The sequence below is a fragment of the Patella vulgata genome, chromosome 6, assembly GCF_932274485.2.
Source record: "Patella vulgata chromosome 6, xgPatVulg1.2, whole genome shotgun sequence".
NCBI lineage: Eukaryota > Metazoa > Mollusca > Gastropoda > Patellidae > Patella > Patella vulgata.
In genome coordinates, this window is record NC_065884.2 from 18,333,426 (window position 1) to 18,354,602 (window position 21,177).

Sequence of the window (21,177 nt, forward strand, 5' to 3'; positions counted from 1 at the left end):
AACCTTACCACATCATGCAATCAATGACAATATCTAAAGTTGGCCACCATATTACTTTATGTGACATATATTTAGTTATCAATCATTTCTCTATTAACCAGGTGATATCTAATCAGTTATCATTTACCTTGACCCATTTATTACCATGAGCAGCAGGTGTTAGTTTGTCTAATGTCCGTCCCATGTACATATTGACAGGCAGGTAAATGAAGCCTTGTTGTTAGAATTTGATATAAGAGTAGGCAGTAGTGCTGCTGTCCAGGCAAAACTTCCCTCAAAGCACACTGGATAGCATATGCTTTCTTCATTAGCCCAGTTGGTGCAGAAAATTGGACGGTAATCCCATTGCATTTTAATGTCAGGGATAATCTAATGTGTACCAGTTTACATTTAGTTAGCTATCATCTAGTGTTTACCAGTTAGGCTATCATCTAGTGTTTACCAGTTTCTATCACCTAGTGTTTACCAGTTAGGCTATCATCTAGTGGTTATAATTATTTAATATGCAGAGCATGTGTATATCTGCATGGTGGCTGACAAATTGATAGACCCTTCCCACCTCCACTCACCTACTTTTCTTGGGGCATTTAAGCCCCCCCCCCCCAAACCCCGCCCAAGTATATCTCACCATGTTACATTCACCTTTATTCACATGATTTGAATATCAATATAAAGACTGTTTTTTATTCAATTATACATTAATAAGTTCAGCATATCAATAAATCAAAAAACATAAACTCATATAATCCTTGAGTGGCACTTAGCAATTGAGCACATTAAAAAACACAACATATGTGTATAAACCAGTGATTGTTTTCCATATAAATTGTGTTGTGTTTTTTAATGAGTTAAACCTCATTGATTTAGGGGGGGTTGGATGGCAGAATGGTTAGCACCTGCACGCTGTATCATAAGGCCTGTCATTGAGTCAATTTGCGTGGTTTCGAATCCCTGGTTGTACGTGACAAGGAGTACGTGTAGGGTTTCCTGTCCAATCTCGTGGGTTTTCTCCAGGTTCTCCGTTTTCCATCCCACTGCTAAAGACCCCTACGCGCAAGCGAATTTTTGAAATAAAAATTAAACAATATGTTAGTCCCGAAATAACCTAGTTTGTGCCGAGTGGACGTTAAACCCAATCTCTCTCTCTCTCTCTCTCTCTCTCTCTCTCTCTCTCTCTCTCATTGATTTAGAGCAGAATGAATTATGTTAAACCTCAATGATTTAGAGCAGATTGAAGTATGTTGATACAATTATATTTTGGTTAAATGATGTTAAGCTGGAAACAAAATCAGATGTATCTAAACACTGGAGACCTGATATTTTAAATAAAGACTGATCTCCACTTAATTAAACAAATAAACACATCTAATTCAGTAAAATGGACGCTTTTTCTATAACCAGATCAAAAATAGCTCACCTAAACTAAGTTTCGGTCATGCATGTTTTCAATGTGTATCTTTTGTTACATGAAATAATAGATCTATTGTAAAATGTCTTAACAGAAATGATTTTATGTCACATGGTTTTCTTGTCATATGATATCATTTATACAATAGACCAACAATAAGTAATATTATTTAGAGCATATCACTGAACACTGAAGTATATATAACAGTTTGATATTGATGTTGATGTTTATATAGTTTCACAGTCAAGATATGATTATTAAGATAGTATTGGTTGTTTGTTCACTGTTAGTTATTGTAGAAGGTGAAACATGTCCCTGCCATGATGCACCAGATTTATGTAATCCTATAAAAGACACAACCAGAAAAGAGGTTAGTCTTTAATATTCTGTTCTCTGGGGAATGGAATCTTACTTTTCTGTACTGACTGGTCTACTGAAGACAGGCATACATCAACCAAACAGTCTGCAATGATGGAAAGTTTGCCCGGATAATGAGCAAGCCAATGTGTGGACACTGTCCTTGACGGGCCCTCCATCACTGACATGGGGAAACCGCACTGGAAAATCATGAGGATCTTTCTCAGATTACACTGGGAGCGAACCCAATACCTCCTGGTTAATGGAGGCAGCATCATAGACACTGGCTTCCCTTCTTGTTAACTAAAGCTTACTATGAAAATCTGAATTCTTATTGGGTTTCAGTGTATATCTAGGGAAGCTTAGAATGTGTCTCGGGGGGTTGGATGGCTGAATGGTTAGCGTGCGCGCGCTGTATCATACAGTCTGTCATTGAGTCGACTGGCGTGGTTTCGAATCCCCGGTTGTACGTGACAAGGAGTCGTGTCGTCTGTCCAACCTCGTGGGTTTTCTCCGGGTCCTCCGGTTTCCTCCCACTGCTAAAGACCCATACGCGCAAGCGAATTATTGAAATAAAATTAAACAACATGTTAGTCCCGAAATGAGTTAGTTTGTGTCGAGTGGACGTTAAACCCCATTTCTCTCTCTCTAGAATGTGTCTCAGGTCATGATTCATATTGACTTTAGTCAGGGGGATTCCCATGATTCATTTACAGGAGGTATATGAGTGTTATGCCTAAGTAAAGGTTGAAAGTTCAATTCCTGAGCAGACAGAAGCATTCTATCATATTAGCCCAAACTTATAGATAAGATACATGTATCATGTATTCAGTGGCAGCACCATAGTTCCCAATCCGCAACCACGCCCACGTACCCACCATCAGATGGCCTAAAAAAAATAATAATGATTGATATACATGTATTTACTTTTCATTCGAAACTAGCCATATCGAAGCTCCATCCGACAATTTTCCTTCTCTCTGATTAAAATGAAAAGTTAATGAGTTGATCTGTCAATTCTGCATACGGGAATCTTCTTACATTAGGCCCCTCATCCTATTCTATGTTTTCGCTTCCCTGCTTGTATGTGACAAGGAGTAGGTTCACCTGTCCAGCCTTATGGGTTTTCACCTGAGTCCTCCGGATTCCTCCCACACAAGTTAATTATTGAAATATTATTGAACCAAATGTTAGTCCCTAAATGACCTGGTTTCTATTTAGTGGACCTAAAACCCCATTTCTCACTCTCCCTCACTCCTATTCTATGCTATTTGCATATGTAAATAAGTGGAGTTCTGATTCTCCAAAAAATCTCGACCTGATTTTATGGCACTTGGTTATTCCTCTTTTCAGGTATTTGCCTTTTCTGTTAAAAATGACACCAATTATTGGTTGAAATATAATTTGACGAAAGTAACAACCATTGTTGCTTGTGGAGGTTATAATCGTCTGTTATTGTGCATTGCTCACACGTTAGGTATTAGAGTAGTAAGATTGGGTAAGTACAAAGATATTGGTAAAATAAATATTGTTGGCTATATAAACTGTTCAAACAATGGGAAATGGTATAATGCATTCTCTATCAGTAAATATACACTGCCTTGTACATGACCTCTGTCAAAAAACCTGCAATTGGTAGAGGGAGAAATGTGTGTAAAACTAATTTAAAAGACAAAGTTGAAAAAGGGACATCTTTCTCAATTTCCCACCAAATTTAGTCAATCAAAAACTGTCATTCTAAGTTCCATTTGACAGATTTTTTGCTAAAAATGGGGTAAGCCAGACTCACTGACTCTATCATTATGATCCACCATTGATTTAACTTGGAATTTAGAAGCGGAAACTATGTGGTAGACTGTAACCTCAGGGCAATATCCACAAGCTGATGAAACACAAATCAGGTCTAGCTGGAAAATGATTTCATTTTTCATGTACAATAATTTTTGTTCACGTTTATATACTATAAGCATGAAAGTTCATCCACATTTGCAGGAAGATGCCAGTATTGTGCGAGTGCATATAGTTGAAGTTTCTACAGAAATCATAAGAATGAAATTGTTGATAAACAGGCCTGGAAAATGTCAGGCACTGATGAAATGGTACCTGACATTTTCAACTTAGTGCTGGACATGTATTAATAATATCAATAAAAAACGACAAATCAGTGCCGGACAAAATGACAGGCACCAGAGGTTTAGTGCCTGACAAAGCCTGATTCTGTGCCTGACATTGTCAGTGACAGGTGCCTTATTTCCAATGATAAAAAATTATATTGTTTATCTTTCAGTCGATTTTCCTGTGACAACTCTCATGAATAAAACAGATCAAGAAGTATGGATCAATAACACATTGGCAGATGTGAGGACACATTTCTGGGATGGAATAAACATTGACTTCGAGAGTGCTATAGATGTTGTGAAAGTAGCTAAAGAGCTTACATCTTTTGTGACAAATATTTATCAAAGATTTAAACAAGAATTCCCCTATTTTCAGGTATAAACTTGTCCTTATGCATCAATTTTGTGGGGAAAGGGTGCAGGGCTTTCACTTCAAAACTTTGCCATCTGGTGATTTTTTGATGTATTTTGTTTAGAGATACATTATGTAAGATTTAGATAAAGAACTATACATGTTAAAAAATAGATAATTCAAAATTAATATATTGAAAATTTCATTCGAATAACTATATTCTGAGCCAAGTTATCACTGTTTGAAGTTTTGTCAGACTGTGGCAAGTATCGTTTATTATGTTAGCAACGTTACTTGTTAATCGAGACTCATCCTCGCTTCTCTATATTTAAATTAAATCATTAAATGGTGATCGCATTTCAATCAGTTTAAATCTCTGCCATCTGACTGCTTAGAGAGTTGATTATAGGCTTGTCATGTGAATAAATGTGTAAATGATAAATCCTCCCCATAGGAAACTACACAGCATATTATGTTCTTCTATATTAGCCCAGAAATGTAAGATGTTAATATAATATACTATTCAAAAAAAGTAGGGGATATTTGATTTTTAAGTGTTATTAAAGTCACCTGATGAAACTGACGAAGAAACAAATGACAAAATGAAATGAAGTTCACATTCATCGATTTATTCCAAATGATCGTTAGACTAAGTAAGGCACAGACTGACCATTATAAGGGTAAAATGATACCCGGGGTCAAACAGCAAAGTTACCACAGCATCACAACCAAGTCAGTAACGGGTAAATCCTCCTCTGTTTGCCAAACAAGCATTGATCCGACGTGGCATACTCCTAATGAGACGTCTAAGGTCATTTTGGTCCAGATTGTCCCATTCCTGTTGCAACGCAGCAGCAAGTTCTTGGACATTGGCAGGACGTTGATGACGTTGACGTAACCTCTGTCCAAGCATGTCCCAGACATGCTCGATGGGGGTGAGGTCGGGACTCAGTGCTGGCCATGGTAATGTGGTGATGTTCTGTTGTTGGAGGTAACCTGTAACGATCCTGGCCCTGTGACATCTTGCGTTGTCATCCTGGAAGATGAAACGGCGGCCATGACGTCGTGCGAACGGCACAACATGGACTGCCAAGATGTTGTCCCGGTAGTACTGGCCTGTAACACGCCCTGCAACAACATGTAAAGCCGTTCTTCCAGCAACAGTGATGCCTCCCCACACCATAACAGAACCACCCCCAAATCGATCATGTCTGATGACGTTAACGTCTTGGAAGCGCTCGTTTCGACGACGCCACACCCTCCTACGTCTGTCCAAAAAATCAACAGTGAACCTTGACTCATCTGAAAACATCACATTGCTCCAGCGTCGATTATCCCAGTGTTGACGATCCCTACACCAACGACGTCTTGCCTGAATGTGATGATCTCTCAAACAAGGGATCACGCGAGGACGTCGGGCGCGAAGGTGACCCCTATGCAGTCGATTCCGAATCGTCTGGCCACTCACTCTCACACCAGTGTCTGTTTGAAGACGAGCGCTGATCTGATTTGCTGTGATGACACGATTTCTCAAGGCCAAGGTACGGATAAATCGATCCTGGGCTTGAGTTGTCGCCCTTGGTCGACCTGAGCGTGGTCTGTCCTGTACAGATTGTGTATCACGGTATCTGGACCATAGCCTGCTTATGACAGATTGAGAAACATTCATCGTCCGCGCCACAACCGCCTGTGTTGTGCCGATCTGTAGCATGCCAAGGGCACGTAACCTTTCATTTTGGGTAAGCCGACGCATATCAAAATTTGTTTTCTGGTCACTAAAACAATTAAACTGATGTTTCCACCCTGGAATTCAATGCCACAATGACTGTAACATTCAAAGTCAGAGTCGTGCAAATCTTGGGTTGGACCCCCATGATGATCCCAAGCTTCACCTGCATTCCATGCGGTAGCTATTGGTGCGTTTGGGCGTCACATGTAACTGGAAATGTTTCTTCTGTTAGGTTCTATAGTGACTTTTTTCGTAGTCATTTGCATATTTTAGTATTATGCCCCAAAAATCAAATATCCCCTACTTTTTTTGAATAGTATATATATAAATATCAAGAATTTCTTCATTTGGAACATTCATATTGTTGCAAACTCAAATTACTTTTTCAACAGAGAGAGAAATGGGGTTTAACGTCCACTCGACACAGACTAGGTCATTTCGGGACTAAAATATTTTTTACTTTTATTTCAATAATTCGCTTGCACGTAGGGGTCTTTAGCAGTGGGAGGAAACCAGACTTTTTCAACAGTATCCTATATTGTATAAGATCTAGGAGTTAATGTACTGATAAAATACAACCAACTTTATTATGATTTTATATTATAAAATGTTGTTATCTTTTGTTTTTATATATAGATAACTATTGATGTCCCATATAAACAACCATGTGTCTATAATAGATGTTTTGAGTATGCTGCACTATCAAAGGTTACAGATTTCTTTGTGGTTATGGCATACGATGAACATTCAGGCAGAACAGCTGGTGCCAACTCACCTCTTGGAAATGAAGAAATAGGTGATGATTCTTTTATACAAAATTCCAGCAACAGTAAATATACCATTTGCAGTATATTAAAGAGACAGAGACAAATGGGGTTTAACGTCCACTTGACACAAACTAGGTCATTTTTGGGACTAACACATGGTTCAATTTTATTTCAATAATTCGCTTGTGTGTGGGGGTCTTTAGCAATGGGAGGAAACTGGAGGACCTACAGAAAACCCACAAGGTTGGACAGGCGACCCTACTCCTTGTCACGTACAATCGAAGAATCGAAACCCCGCCAGTTGACTCAACAAAAGACCTTATGATACAATGCGCACATGCTAACTATTTGGCTATCCAACCCCGCAGTAAATTAAAGATCCCTCGACAGTTGGAAAACGAAATAAGGGTATAAGTAGCACCGATGGGCATATAAAATTTCTCTCATTGCACACTTTGGTGCTAATGAGTAAGAAATTAAATCCCTTTTCAATTCAATTTGTAAGCTATGCAAACTTTTCAGGTGTTCTAGAAATAGTAAGCATACTCTTTTTAATACATAGCACTTGTCACCATTTTTGACTATTAATAGATAGTTAATTTTCGAAGTGTATTTAAAAAGCACCGATCAGAGGATAACTTGAGATTAATATTTCTTTGTTGTGATTCTGGTGAAATTCTTTTAAAAACTTGTAAACAGAAGCTTGAGGTCCACTTCAAGAATCACCAGATGAGTGGTTTAATTTCAAAAGTTTCTTAGCTATTTAAATTCCTCAGTGAGAATGTGTTAGGAGGTTCTCTAGAAAGAGTTAGGATACCCTGTCTTATACCACTGTCATTCAGTAATCTTTTAGGATAAAGGGAAATTTTTAGACATCATACGAACTCAAACAGAATATTCTCCATGAAAGTTATCAGCAGTGTCACCCTTTAAAGGTTTTTATTCTATTTTTTAGGAATCAAGAGTTATTTGAGTATAAATATACCCAAATCTAAACTTGTGTACGCTGCACCATGGTATGGTTATCGGTTTAGATGTTCAAAATTCTTAAAGGTATTACCAAGGCCAACGCTATTTTATTTTCATTTCTTCAGAGTTTTTATAAATAAATGGTTTGTTTACATTTCAAAAAATAGAATTTTGACTTAAAAGCCATCTAGATTTGCAACCACATGCTTTTTGTTTTTATTTTTTTTTTTCTCCAAGTAATAGGCTACAATATTTTAATAGGTATTCTTGAAGAACGGAAATTCAAATCAGTGTGGCTCGATATGGTTAATTACATATTAGCAACAGTATATACATTAAAATCGTGGAAATTTTTATTTTTGATCTGGCTTGATGTGCCTTTAACATATATAGAAAGAAACTATAATAAGTCGGATATATATGGGTGGGTATTTTTTTTATATCTTGGGATGTTATTTTACAAGTTGCTGATGGTTGTACATTTTGTTGAATGGCAAACTATTTTTCATATTTTTTTTGATGGTGTTAAGCATTGACCTGTCATTTGGATAGGACAGAAAACCGAGGTCCTGCTGTGTTATACATTGTGACTTGGTGTGCACGTGCAAACCCTCGACTGTGAAAATGAGAAGGATGAAAATCTGCTTTTTAGGCTTAATTTCACCCCTTTTCGCATTGCATACGATAGAAATAAAAAAAAAAACATATGTTAGTCTCAAATTGACCATAGTATTGTCACTATTGTGTGATGTGGACATTTCTTTCTTTTTTCGTCTACCATGTTATCAAATTTAATGTGTTTGAAATTTTAAAATTATAACTTATCCTCCAGATTTATCCATATCTTAAAAAATTTCTGTTTATGAATATATTTTAGAATCAATGTGTGATAGGAGAACAAAAGCCATTTCGAGGAAAGAGGCCATTTGGAAGTGCAGCTGAATCAGAGATACCATATATAGATATAGCTAACCTTATTGAAACTAAACATATCACGGTCAACTTTGATAACGCAACAATGACACCATTCTTTACCTATCAGGTACAGTTTAAAGTAGAAAATGTTCACATACAAGGTTACGTTAGATAAATACAGCAATAGATAAAAATATGTCTAGTTAAAACAAATACAAATACTTTTATATATATTTATGGAAGATAAAATTCAACAATGTTTACTTGTTCATTTTGATATACATCAACTGATATGCTAACAATCTTTCCTTAGGCATACCCAGAATTCAGGCCTGACGATTCGTTTGATAACGATGAAATAACATTTGAATTTTACTAAGAGAGTTAGATCGTATTATATACTTTTTCTTATATATATATATACTCTTCAAAAAAAGTAGGGGATATTGAAATGCAAATACCTATACAGGTTGTGATATGATAAATAGTCAAAGACATGACATGCTTTGAGAGTATGTTCACAGATGAAGAACTTATCGCCCCAACAGAACCACCGAGGTTCACATGTTTGCTTTCCTATCGGTTCTTGCATAAGATTTATTGTTTAGCGTATCTTTGCTTTAGTGTGTCACGTTTAATTTGATCGGGAGACGTGGTGTCAACCGACAACACTGCAAGAATTGGCCATGGCACTGCAAGAGAAGTGGGTCAGATTTCTCCAAATCGTGATTGGACGTTTGATTAGGAGCATGCCACGACGATTTGCTGAATGTTTGAGGATTGGTGGAGCAATTACTCATTATTAAGACAAAAATCAAAAACGTCAATTTTCACTTTTGACAGTGTATCTTTTTGCGAGTGAAATGGGGCCTTCAGGTAAGCCGCCCATATGAACTGTTTATGTTCATGTGTAGGCAATTGGCCTGTTATTAACATACACTGGTTACCTCTAATAAAAACAGCGGTGCATTTCCGCAGTTTTGTATTGTTTCTGAATATCCGCTACTTTTTTTGAAGAGTATACATATACAAGGGTAGGGACCCTTTGGGGCTAAAGTGGGATTGGATGACAGAATGGTTAGCATGTGCACACGCTGTATCACACGGTCTGTCATTGATTCATCTGGCGGGGTTTCGATTCCCCGGTTGTACGTGACAAGGAGTAGGGTCGCCTGTCCAACCTTGTGGGTTTTCTCTGGCAGCTCCGGTTTCCTCCCACTGCTAAAGACCCCTACGCGCAAGCAAATTATTGAAATAAAAAAACTGAACCATTATTAATCCCGAAATGACCTAGTTTGTGTCGAGTAGACGTTAAACCCCATTTCTATCTCTCTTTGAGGCTAAATCGTAATGTTATCCTAGTGGCATCCTTATTGTCACTATCTTGATCAATCTTGAAAAGTGCAATTACTTTTATCGAAACATTTCTATTTGTGTGCCCCCTTTCGGAGTAGATTGTAATGCAAATGGTCATGTCCAGATCCTGGTTATGGATTTTCAGCAGGTGGGGGGGGGGCGGAGGCTAGATATATCAGATCTCCATACTGAAGTGTTATAGTGACAATTAAAATATGTCTGTATTTTTAAATGCAATATCTTATTTTTCAAGACTTCATCTAGGCTAAACTTTACTCAAATTGATTATTTAATATTTTTAAAATTAAGAAAACAAAACTAATGCTAGATAATCTCCACCACTACTGGGATGAAATCAGATTAAAAAAGGGGCCTGTCAGAATATTTTATCCAATACTTATAATATGTAGCTCTGACTTGTCTATATTCATGTTATCTTTCATCTTCAATAGAAGGCCTGATCTCGCTTTAACTACGTACATCTTATCAAGGCCTTCACATAATACCCTGCAAATTTCAGCACAAATTTCGATTGGGTACAAGCCCAGCTTGTGAGCCTATCAAAGTCCTTGATCGTCGCGAATACCAAGTCTCACGCTTTTAAGCTAAAATGTCTACATGTGATAATCGAGTTGCAAAGTTCAAGGTTCGTTCAATGTCATAGTTTTTCCGTGGAGCTCGCTATATCACAACCTCTGATTGGACGCTACTGTTCACGTGTCTGTAGATAATATAGCTATAAATTCGGGAATTGTGAAGTAATCTAGCAGCGGCCAGATGTTGTAAAACTTGCAGTCTTTGCTTCAGGAACATGGATATCTTTGTAAATACAGAAAGAATTGTGCCATTTTTGATTGATATTCCATTCCCAGATTCAGTTTTTACAATCTAATATGCAAGAGATTCATAATCCTTTAAATGACCATCAGTTGTTCGAAGCCTGCCTTCAGTAGCCCAGTTGGTGCAGAAAAGTAAGAAATGCAATGAAATGGGGTTTAACATCCTACTGTTCTGATACGACTGGGCTAATGAAGGCAGGCATATGCCATACAGTGTGCTATGAGGGGAATTTTGCCCGGACAGCGGCGATATGGCCTACTCTTATATCGTATTCCAACTGCCAGGCGATGTTTTATGTGCACGCCATTGTGTACATGGGACCTCGCTTTTTTTTTTTATCCCATCCGAACAGCTAGACAGCTGTCTTTGCGAGGCCCTTAGTCCTGCCAGAAAAGTAGGACGATAAACCCTATTTCAATTCAATTGTTAGAAAGATACTCTTATTAAAGATGCTAATAATATGTTTTGTATATTGTTGCAGGAAGCTGATAATACAACTTACCAAATATGGTTTGATGATGCCCAGAGTTTAAAACTTAAATATGATATGGCAGTTCAGTTTGGATTAAGAGGTGTGAGCATGTGGACAGCCGATTCCATAGATTACAACAATACAGTCAGCGCCCTGGAGCAAAGAAGAGAAATATGGAGAACCATACCAAGTTACGGGATTGAATAACACAGTAGAACTGAATTAATTGATCAATTGAAATCCGGTTCAATGCTGAATCTATACTAATATTCGTGACTTTTGTTTTTTTGTTTGTCTGTTCAGGGTTGGCGGCTACACTAGTGTTGTCTCGGGGCTGAAATTTGGTGTATATGAATAGCTCAGACCGGGGAGTAACATAGGCCTGGTGGCGATGGTCTACCACTTTCAATTTTGCATTCTCCACACAAGTCGGAAGACAACTCTGTTTGAGAGATTGCCAATTTCGGAGTTATGTTACTTCCTATGCATGGCTAGTTAGTTAATAAAGTTGTTCTAGAAGACTAATCTGGAAAGTTGCTTGAACACTCTTCAGCAAATGATGTCTGATTTTTGAACATATTAGTGGGAATCAAATTTCTATGCATGCATCTAGGCTATAAACCAGATGTTATTTATAATGTTTTTTTAATTATTAAAAACTATATATACTTTGCTTCCTGCATTCTAACCCCCTTTGATCAAGTTATGTAGTTCTTGTAGAAATGAACGTCTTTAGTAAAACTGGACAGAGAAATCGAGAAAAATTTACTTCTTAGTTGTTAACACAATATGACCTCTTTAATTGTTTTTTCATGAAAGATAGTATTCTGTAAAATTGAAATAAAAGTTTGAAAATTATATTTTCGATTTTTTGCTATGAATATCATGGATGTTTGTGTATATCTTTCTTTTGTTAACTTAATAAGAGTATTCTGTACACAGATTCCAAGGTATCATCCTACTTCTGATGTTTTTTTCTGCAGCAGAAAGGGATTCAGATAAGCATAAGGCATCTTGAGATTATACATGATTGTTTTTAATGTGGGGAAGAATTTTGCACAGGCGTTGGTATTTATCTTTTATGGGCACTTCCAATGTATACACTAGACTAGCTGATGATAACCTCCTTGTAGTTGATAACAAAGACAAGTAAAAAAACTTTCCAAGATTCGGGAAGTAGTTTGGTGGCCAAATGGTTTAACATGTGCTCTTTAAATCATAAGGTCTGTCATTGAGTCAAGTGGCGTGGTTTCGATTCCCTGCTTGTACAAGACAAGGAGTAGTTAGTCCCAAAATGACCGAGTTTGTGTCCAGTGGACGTTCAACTGCATTTCTGTTTCCCTCTTGGTTCAATTTACGCCTGGATTCAAACCTTCAGTACATGACTGCCTACTATGAGACCTGGGCCCTGTTTCTCGAAATCTTAACTAGAGATAAAATCCAGATTTTAGTAGATACTTCAATTTTGATTGGCTAAGCACTAAAATAAATTTAATATTATCCAATCAAATTACTACAATTTGGATCTTATCTTAAATAAAATTTTGTGAAACAGGCCCCGGGCTGTACCTTTAGGACTTTTAAAAATTAATTTGTAAGACACAGAAAACAGAATTCTATACTGATACAATTTAATCACCATATTTATAAACAATATTTAATAATTAAAACAATGAAAGGGTTGAATTTAATTCTAAATTTTTCCATACATAGAAAAAAAAATTACCAAATATTTTTCATGGAAGCACATGAAGGTCCCTTACCAGTTTATCACATAAAAATGGCCGAATGATATCAATAGCCAACATTGGTTTCTGATTTCCTTTTAATAATATTTCATGGATCTAAAATACAGCAATGAATGGTTTGCTTCAGTAGATTATTGCAGATTGAGATATCCTTTAATTTCTCGGAACCCTGATTGTCAAGTGCAGAATTTCTATATGTAACCAATATAACATGATTTCTAGAAATTGACAATTTCAGAGACAAAATGATTACTTTGCATCCATCTTAGCATAAACAGTATGAATCTAGCAAACACATTAAAAAAAAAAAATTTAAGTCTATATTCCGAAATGTTTAAGATGTTCATGAGGAACGCCCTCCTATATTAAAGCCAGAAACACATTTTTTATAAAAATTCCACATTCCAAAGAAAATTCTGATCCGATGGGTGTAGTAAGATATCATACTGTGTTTTATATATACCATATATAATCAAATATATGCACAAAACAATCATCCCAAATATACAATAAAATATATATAACAAAACAAAATATATAATTAAAGATGTGAAATAATAAAATAAACAAAGATAAATAACAAAGTCTTTTTAGCTGGTTTTATTTGACTCCTTTCAAAGAAATATTTAAATACCGGTACTAAAAAATAAGATTTTATTTCTTATTCCAAAATAGAAATTTTATGTACACGAGACTGACAAAGTGGTAGAGACACATAAATGTACGATATCGTACCATAAAAAAATGATTTTTTTTTGCAAAGTTCCTGTGCCTTATCAAAATGACTCACAATTGTAGTGGAAGTCCTACTCATGTCCTGAGATCTTAGACTGTTAAAATAAAACCAGCTAAAAATGCTTTGCCTTCAAAACCGTTACTAAACTGTTTTAACTTTTCCCGAAATATAATAATATGTCAACTACAACACTTCAATATAATTTGTTGTTATGAGTTTGACAATAATTTCTACAGTCAGAACAAAATAATACCACAATGTAGGAAGGTACGCATAAAGAAAATTAAACAGATCTACTTTTAATTTTTATTACGTATCATTTACATTTTATAACTTTTCTATTTCTTACAATCTATTTTTAAAATATTATTTAGATCAAATCAGAAATAATAGTTACTTTCAGAGAGACAGTTTATAAGTAAAGAATTTACGATGTGTCTGAAATGTTCTTCTTCAGAGACAAGTTTTTAATAATGTAGAATATATTTTATTTTAAAGAGAAAAGAAACCTACAACAGTAAAAATAAATTTACTTATCAACATACATGTAACATTCATACAGGTTATTCTATAACTAATATACCTGGAATTGAAAATTAAAAAAAAAAGGGCAACAAATAAACCGGTACTTTTATATTTCATCTATTGGTAACTGACTGTAAAGGACAAAATGATCTTTTAACCCATATTTTAGCTGAAAAAAACAACTACTACATGTATATAGTGCAAGGAAAGAATTCTATACCATAGGAATTTTCTGAAATTAACACAACTCTCCATTGTTTTTGTTAATATCATGTAATATTAATACCCATTAATGTATAAAGTATTGATTTAAACACTTCTAAACTACTACATAAAATATTGTACACCACAGTGGAAAAATGCAATATGTATACATTATAAAATTTTACACATCAACGATTTTTATAGAAAAAAACTAAGTTATATCTTTTATGCTGAAATATGAGACCATCTATTATAATTTTATACAATTACAGCTAGTTTGTATGAAACAAAAAGTATCTTTATCTGCTTTATACAAACTTAAAATGGAATAAGCAACAACAATAAGCAACCTGGTTACATATCTCCAACAACAGGTCAACATCTATTTGTAAAAACAACACACATTATATCTAATTTTTCCCGATTTCCCATCAATCACAAATAAATGTCACAAATGATAGATTTCTAGAGGATCTAAATTAAATGCTTTATAATCAGATAATAAAAAAATCAAAATAAATAACAATGACGTGAACCATAAATTAATATTATATCAAACGTCAAATCTTTATTTCCATTAGAATAAAAACATCAAACTTTGGTACAACACAACATAAGTATTTGAAAAGGCAAGCACAGCTAACCAAAAAGGTCTTTCTTAACAGTTCAACTTATACTTAGATCCTTTTTTCAGTTGTTTTTATCTAGAATGACAATGTCAGGAAATTTAACCGAATGTTTCTTGAGAGGCATAGACAATGTATAGGAATCCATCTTCATCTTTTTCTTGTTCATAAACCTGTGATATAGGTGCTGTATTACTAACCATGCTGTGATTATTAACCAATAGATAGAAGGCTTGACTAGGATGTAGTTGTAATCGACGTCTACAAAACAAATATGTAGGTTTGTAAGTAATAATAAGACATTACAATTTACATGAAAACAAATTAAAAATTGCCTTCTTTTTGGTTGTGCTGTTCAAAAGCTTTTATTTTCCAAATTTTTAAGTTTTGAAATTTTAAACAAAACATCTTTCACATGATTCAAGTGGCTATTTATTTATCAAGGAGAGAGGATGAACAAAACTACTGTGTTCACTTTTGTGACCATATAAACAAACATTTCACAGTTGGAATGATTAGGGAACTGAACTTCTCAATTCCATTATAGGCCGTTAATGTATGCAAGACTGACAAGGAGAGCTTTTCCCGACCAATAGGATGGGATAACAAAAACTACTGTGTTCACAACAGTTGGAAATTTGAAAAAAAGAATATAGTCTGGCGTAATTCTCCCCCACCTTACACCGTAACCTGACTTTTTGAAATCAATTTTTGGTCTCAAAGAAAAGAAGTTAAAATAGATTTCTTTCTTGTTTATATTTGATCTTGATAAAAGAGAGAGAGAGAGAGAGAAATGGGGTTTAATGTCCACTCGACACAAACTAGGTCATTTCGGGACTAACATATGGTTTTTTAATTTTATTTCAATAATTCGTTTGCGCGTAGGGGTCTTTAGCAGTGGGAGGAAACCGGAGGACCCAGAGAAAACCCACGAGGTTGGACAGGCGACCCTACTCCTTGCCACGTACAACCGGGGATTTGAAACCACGCCAGTCGACTCAATGACAGACTTTATGATACAGCGCGTGCACGCTGACCAGTCAGCCATCCAACCCCCCTCTTGATAAAAAAGAAATCGGTTAAGAATGTACACAATCCCATATTCTTACCTGATAATTTTGACTAATTCAGACATATTCACATTATCTGGAACTAAAAATTTAGTTTTATCCAACATTGGTAGATTTTTTTCATTTTTGTATCTTTCAATAATAACCTGAAAAAAAAGTAAAATTGATTTCTGACGTGGAACATTGACCGAAAGTATTACACCACATAAGAGCTATTAAAATCTGAGAAGATTGACATTCTGATTAAAACACAGATCCTATTTCATTTCATTTTTTATAGTGCAAACTGTGTTTTATTTTTTTTCATGACAATGGCATCTGAAAGATTTTTTTAAACAAATCGTTTTCCAGCTGATGTGGGGGTTTATCTAAATACGAAAATCTTTATTAAAGCTGTATTCTCTGCACACAATATTTGAGACAAAAGATTAATACATTTTATGAGATTTTACAAGAAAAACTGGCTTTGATAGTCAGATACAATCTTTCTAAGTTCAAATGCCTTCATCATGTGACATCACATCACATCACAATGCGTCGATCACTGGCTCGATACTCGCGTGCATTGGTTGCACAAGACGTAGTAGTACAAACTAGTCATGGCAGAATGGTGCCTTTTACTCATTTTAAACATACATTATGCAAGAGCTAAATCTGCCAATTGCAGGTCTCTCTTTAGGCCTGAAATGTTATCTAAATTATTAATTAGACATTATTTAACTTATCCAGACCATAATCAACTCTTGGTGGCATCGCTAGCCTGCGATATTTAATGGATTAGAACCCGGTCTGCTGCTTCTGATTAAATCAAAAAATGGATAACCGAGACCATGTTTTTTATCGTACCGACTTTAGTAATGATGATAGAGGCTAGGTCCAAAATTCAATCACTGAATACTTGGTTCAGGGTAGTTCAATTTGACTTAAATTTTCAGCAAATTCCCTTTACATTATCTAGTTTTTAACTATTATAATGAGAACTACAAGCACTTTATCTAATCTCCCATAATGTATCTTTAATTACCCGTTTACGCAAAATAGGAAATATTTTTTATCAAGATATACTTCAAACACCTTTATTTATTTTTTCTAATACTTCAAATAAAAAAAATTGTTCTAAGCCACATCAATTTAGGCAACACCTAAATAAAAATGTTCCTTCGTATTTCTTCAGGAAAAAGACTTCCTTAAACACCAACAGTACTTGGTTGTTCTGTTCAAAAGCTTTTTAGTTCCAAATTTTTAAATTCTAAACAAAACATATTTCACATGATTCAAGCTGCTATTTATTTATCAGACCCAGAAGAACAGAAAATAAAATTGGTGTGGCCTTAAGACAATAAATCTTTTGACTTTATGCAATTATGCAAAACAATAATAACGACTAGGATTTCAAGACTTTAATTTCTAAAATCTGTATCAATTTTCTTCAAGAAATTATATATTTTTTTAATTTAACTTAAAAAATTGAAATTACATATTTTAATGATAAAATAAATTAAATGCATACTGGAATCTTTTCTGGGTGTTGTGATCTGATGGCTTCTACATCCTTTTCTCTCTGAGCTAAAATATATCAAATAGGCCTATTATTAAAGGCTCAATACCACTCTTGTTGTAACAGAATAACATGTCCCAATCTTTATTCTGGTCAACAAATTGTACTATACTATTCAAAAAAAGTAGGGGATATTTGATTTTTAAGTGTTATTAAAGTCACCTAATGAAACTGACGAAGAAACAAATGACAAAATGAAATGAAGTTCACATTCATCGATTTATTCCAAATGATCGTTAGACTAAGTAAGGCACAGACTGACCATTATAAGGGTAAAATGATACCCGGGGTCAAATAGCAAAGTTACCACAGCATCACAACCAAGTCAGTAACGGGTAAATCCTCCTCTGTTTGCCAAACAAGCATTGATCCGACGTGGCATACTCCTAATGAGACGTCTAAGGTCATTTTGGTCCAGATTGTCCCATTCCTGTTGCAACGCAGCGGCAAGTTCTTGGACATTGGCAGGACGTTGTTGACGTTGACGTAACCTCTGTCCAAGCATGTCCCAGACATGCTCGATGGGGGAGAGGTCGGGACTCAGTGCTGGCCAAGGTAATGTGGTGATGTTCTGTTGTTGGAGGTAACCTGTAACGATCCTGGCCCTGTGACATCTTGCGTTGTCATCCTGGAAGATGAAACGGCGGCCATGACGTCGTACGAACGGCACAACATGGACTGCCAAGATGTTGTCCCGGTAGTACTGGCCTGTAACACGCCCTGCAACAACATGTAAAGCCGTTCTTCCAGCAACAGTGATGCCTCCCCACACCATAACAGAACCACCCCCAAATCGATCATGTCTGATGACGTTAACGTCTTGGAAGCGCTCGTTTCGACGACGCCACACCCTCCTACGTCTGTCCAAAAAATCAACAGTGAACCTTGACTCATCTGAAAACATCACATTGCTCCAGCGTCGATTATCCCAGTGTTGACGATCCCTACACCAACGACGTCTTGCCTGAATGTGATGATCTCTCAAACAAGGAATCACGCGAGGACGTCGGGCGCGAAGGTGACCCCTATGCAGACGATTCGGAATCGACTGGCCACTCACTCTCACACCAGTGTCTGTTTAAAGACGAGCGCTGATCTGATTTGCTGTGATGACACGATTTCTCAAGGCCAAGGTACGGATAAATCGATCCTGGGCTTGAGTTGTTGCCCTTGGTCGACCTGAGCGTGGTCTGTCCTGTACAGATTGTGTATCACGGTATCTGGACCATAGCCTGCTTATGACAGACTGAGAAACATTCATCGTCCGCACCACAACCGCCTGTGTTGTGCCAATCTGTAGCATGCCAAGGGCACGTAACCTTTCATTTTGGGTAAGCCGACGCATATCAAAATTTGTTTTCTGGTCACTAAAACAATTAAACTGATGTTTCCACCCTGGAATTCAATGCCACAATGACTGTAACATTCAAAGTCAGAGTCGTGCAAATCTTGGGTTGGACCCCCATGATGATCCCAAGCATCACCTGCATTCCATGCGGTAGCTATTGGTGCGTTTGGGCGTCACATGTTACTGGAAATGTTTCTTCTGTTAGGTTCTATAGTGACTTTTTTCGTAGTCATTTGCATATTTTAGTATTATGCCCCCAAAATCAAATATCCCCTACTTTTTTTGAATAGTATATTTTAGAGTATTCCAATTAATTGATGATACAAATTTCATCTTAATAATACACCTAATTTAAAAAATTGGAAAAATTCAACTAAATGATTTGAAAAGCCTAACGTAAACCTTTTCAAATGTGACTTGGATTTAAAAATATTTTCGAAACCTCTGGACAAGTAAAATAGGATGTAATGGATAAATTACACAACAGGTAGGACACTTAAATATCTAATACTTAGAATAAGGCTAATATTTATTTACTGGAGCTGTCAAGCCAGCAAGAGTGTTATTGTCCCTTTAACTAAAAATTGTGTTGAGTCTATTAGACAATGCAGATCAGCCAATTAATCATTCATGAACACAACACAGACAGTTACAAACCTAGGGCTATTTTACTAAACAGTACACATACCATTTTTGGATATGGTATGTAAGTATATGATTGCCATACTTAAGTATCTAAACAATGCGATTTAAAGTCAAAATTTGTGATGTTTCTGATTAGCACAAAATCTACTACCCACTTAGGAAAACGGCTTGCCCATGCCCCCCCCCCCAAAAAAAAGGTAGGTTGCTAGGCAACGAAATATACACCCACAGCGACTATGGTTAAATGCATTTCATCCAAGTTATTTCCATAAAGGTGGTTAATACATAGGCCTACATGACTGTTAAGGTAAATAAACCGCCAAAATTCTATAGGGTTCTTTGTATCAGTAAGGTAGACAACATAATAATATTTTAAAATGATTTGACAATAAATGTTGTCTGTAGAGTGTTCACAGTAAATCGTCTACAACTAACAAAAAGATGACAAAATGAGCACCTTTCAATGTGTAAGCCGTAAGCTTATTTCAAAAACAAGACAGCTAAATCCTCAGAGAAAAAGTATTATATATAATGAAGGGATCACAATTGTAATTTTGTACGCCTCTGTCCCTCTTTGTTGGCTTTTAAGAAAAGATATTCGGACATTAGCCTTTAAATTAAGTACCGGTATAAGTAAGATAGATACATTTTTAACCAAATAATAAAATAAGCTAATGTAGATGGGATGTAGTCATAACGGCCCTATACATAACGGCCAAAAACAGGTTTTGTCAAAACGGCCTAACTTTAGTCATAACGGCCAAAGCTGCCAAACAGATGGTTTAGGGCCGTTATGTCTATAAGTATAACCCATGTAGACTCTGTTAGATCTAGATCTAGTATATATATATACGGTATATAATTTGATGGCATAACGAAAAAATCAAAAAAGAAAAAAACATATTTTACAAAACTAATTTTCATAAAAAAAAAATATGCTCCATAAATTTACTCAAGTAAAATACAAGTGTCAAGTGAAGTATTTCAAACAATTCAACAAACTTATTTCCTGGCCTTAATGACATCATAATCACCCAATTGGACTGAAATTTTGAAATCCGACATTTTTATCCGTCACTTTTTTGTGTCTGAACACAAAATTTACCTGAAACCCCTACGTTAACTACATCTTATGTTTCAAATTTCTACGCATAAACTTCACTTACAAAGTGTCCTTCTTTCTTTGAAGGTTTTCATGCTGTGGGACATCTTGAATTTAGTCAAATGTCCAAAAGAATGTGAAAAAATAATCTGCGTTGTTTACAAAATAGAGTTCAGAATAGTCTTGATTGTCATAAAATATTTACCAGTAAGATTTCTAACTAAAAGACTGGGTAATCGCTTCTTTTCAGTAGCCGGATGTTTTCGTCCCGTCATAACTCGGAATTACCCGAAGTCGAACGAATCTAAAAATAACTCAAGCACGCGTGATAAG

At 35.8% G+C, this 21,177-nt stretch overlaps 2 protein-coding genes across 2 annotated transcripts; one reads left to right on the top strand and one right to left on the bottom strand.

Moving 5' to 3' along the window:
- The first annotated feature begins 1,560 nt into the window (after nt 1–1,560).
- Nucleotides 1,561–12,142, top strand: LOC126825187 (di-N-acetylchitobiase). The gene is made up of 7 exons (XM_050554684.1): nt 1,561–1,778; nt 3,119–3,263; nt 4,053–4,258; nt 6,600–6,759; nt 7,686–7,783; nt 8,577–8,741; nt 11,292–12,142. The coding sequence occupies exons 1-7, from the start codon at nt 1,659–1,661 to the stop codon at nt 11,487–11,489; spliced, it is 1,092 nt and encodes a 363-aa protein (XP_050410641.1). The 5' UTR covers nt 1,561–1,658; the 3' UTR covers nt 11,490–12,142.
- A 754-nt stretch (nt 12,143–12,896) lies between these two features.
- Nucleotides 12,897–21,053, bottom strand: LOC126825188 (microtubule-associated proteins 1A/1B light chain 3B). Its single transcript, XM_050554685.1, has 4 exons — nt 20,909–21,053; nt 17,702–17,757; nt 16,231–16,337; nt 12,897–15,382 (listed from the first exon to the last, which is right to left on the bottom strand). Exons 1-4 carry the CDS (start codon nt 20,949–20,951, stop codon nt 15,223–15,225), a joined length of 366 nt encoding a protein of 121 aa, XP_050410642.1. The 5' UTR covers nt 20,952–21,053; the 3' UTR covers nt 12,897–15,222.
- Between the last annotated feature and the right edge of the window lie 124 nt (nt 21,054–21,177).

Excerpts from the sequence above, each read along its gene's own strand:
- LOC126825187 (XM_050554684.1), top strand. The coding sequence starts at position 1,659 with ATGATTATTAAGATAGTATTGGTTGTTTGTTCACTGTTAGTTATTGTA. Across the intron at positions 3,264-4,052 it reads TATTAGAGTAGTAAGATTGG|TCGATTTTCCTGTGACAACT; the intron begins GTAAGTACAAAG and ends TTTATCTTTCAG. Across the intron at positions 4,259-6,599 it reads AAGAATTCCCCTATTTTCAG|ATAACTATTGATGTCCCATA; the intron begins GTATAAACTTGT and ends TTTTATATATAG.
- LOC126825188 (XM_050554685.1), bottom strand. The coding sequence starts at position 20,951 with ATGTCCCACAGCATGAAAACCTTCAAAGAAAGAAGGACACTTT. Across the intron at positions 17,758-20,908 it reads CAAAGAAAGAAGGACACTTT|CTCAGAGAGAAAAGGATGTA; the intron begins GTAAGTGAAGTT and ends GATATATTTTAG. Across the intron at positions 16,338-17,701 it reads AACACCCAGAAAAGATTCCA|GTTATTATTGAAAGATACAA; the intron begins GTATGCATTTAA and ends CTTTTTTTTCAG.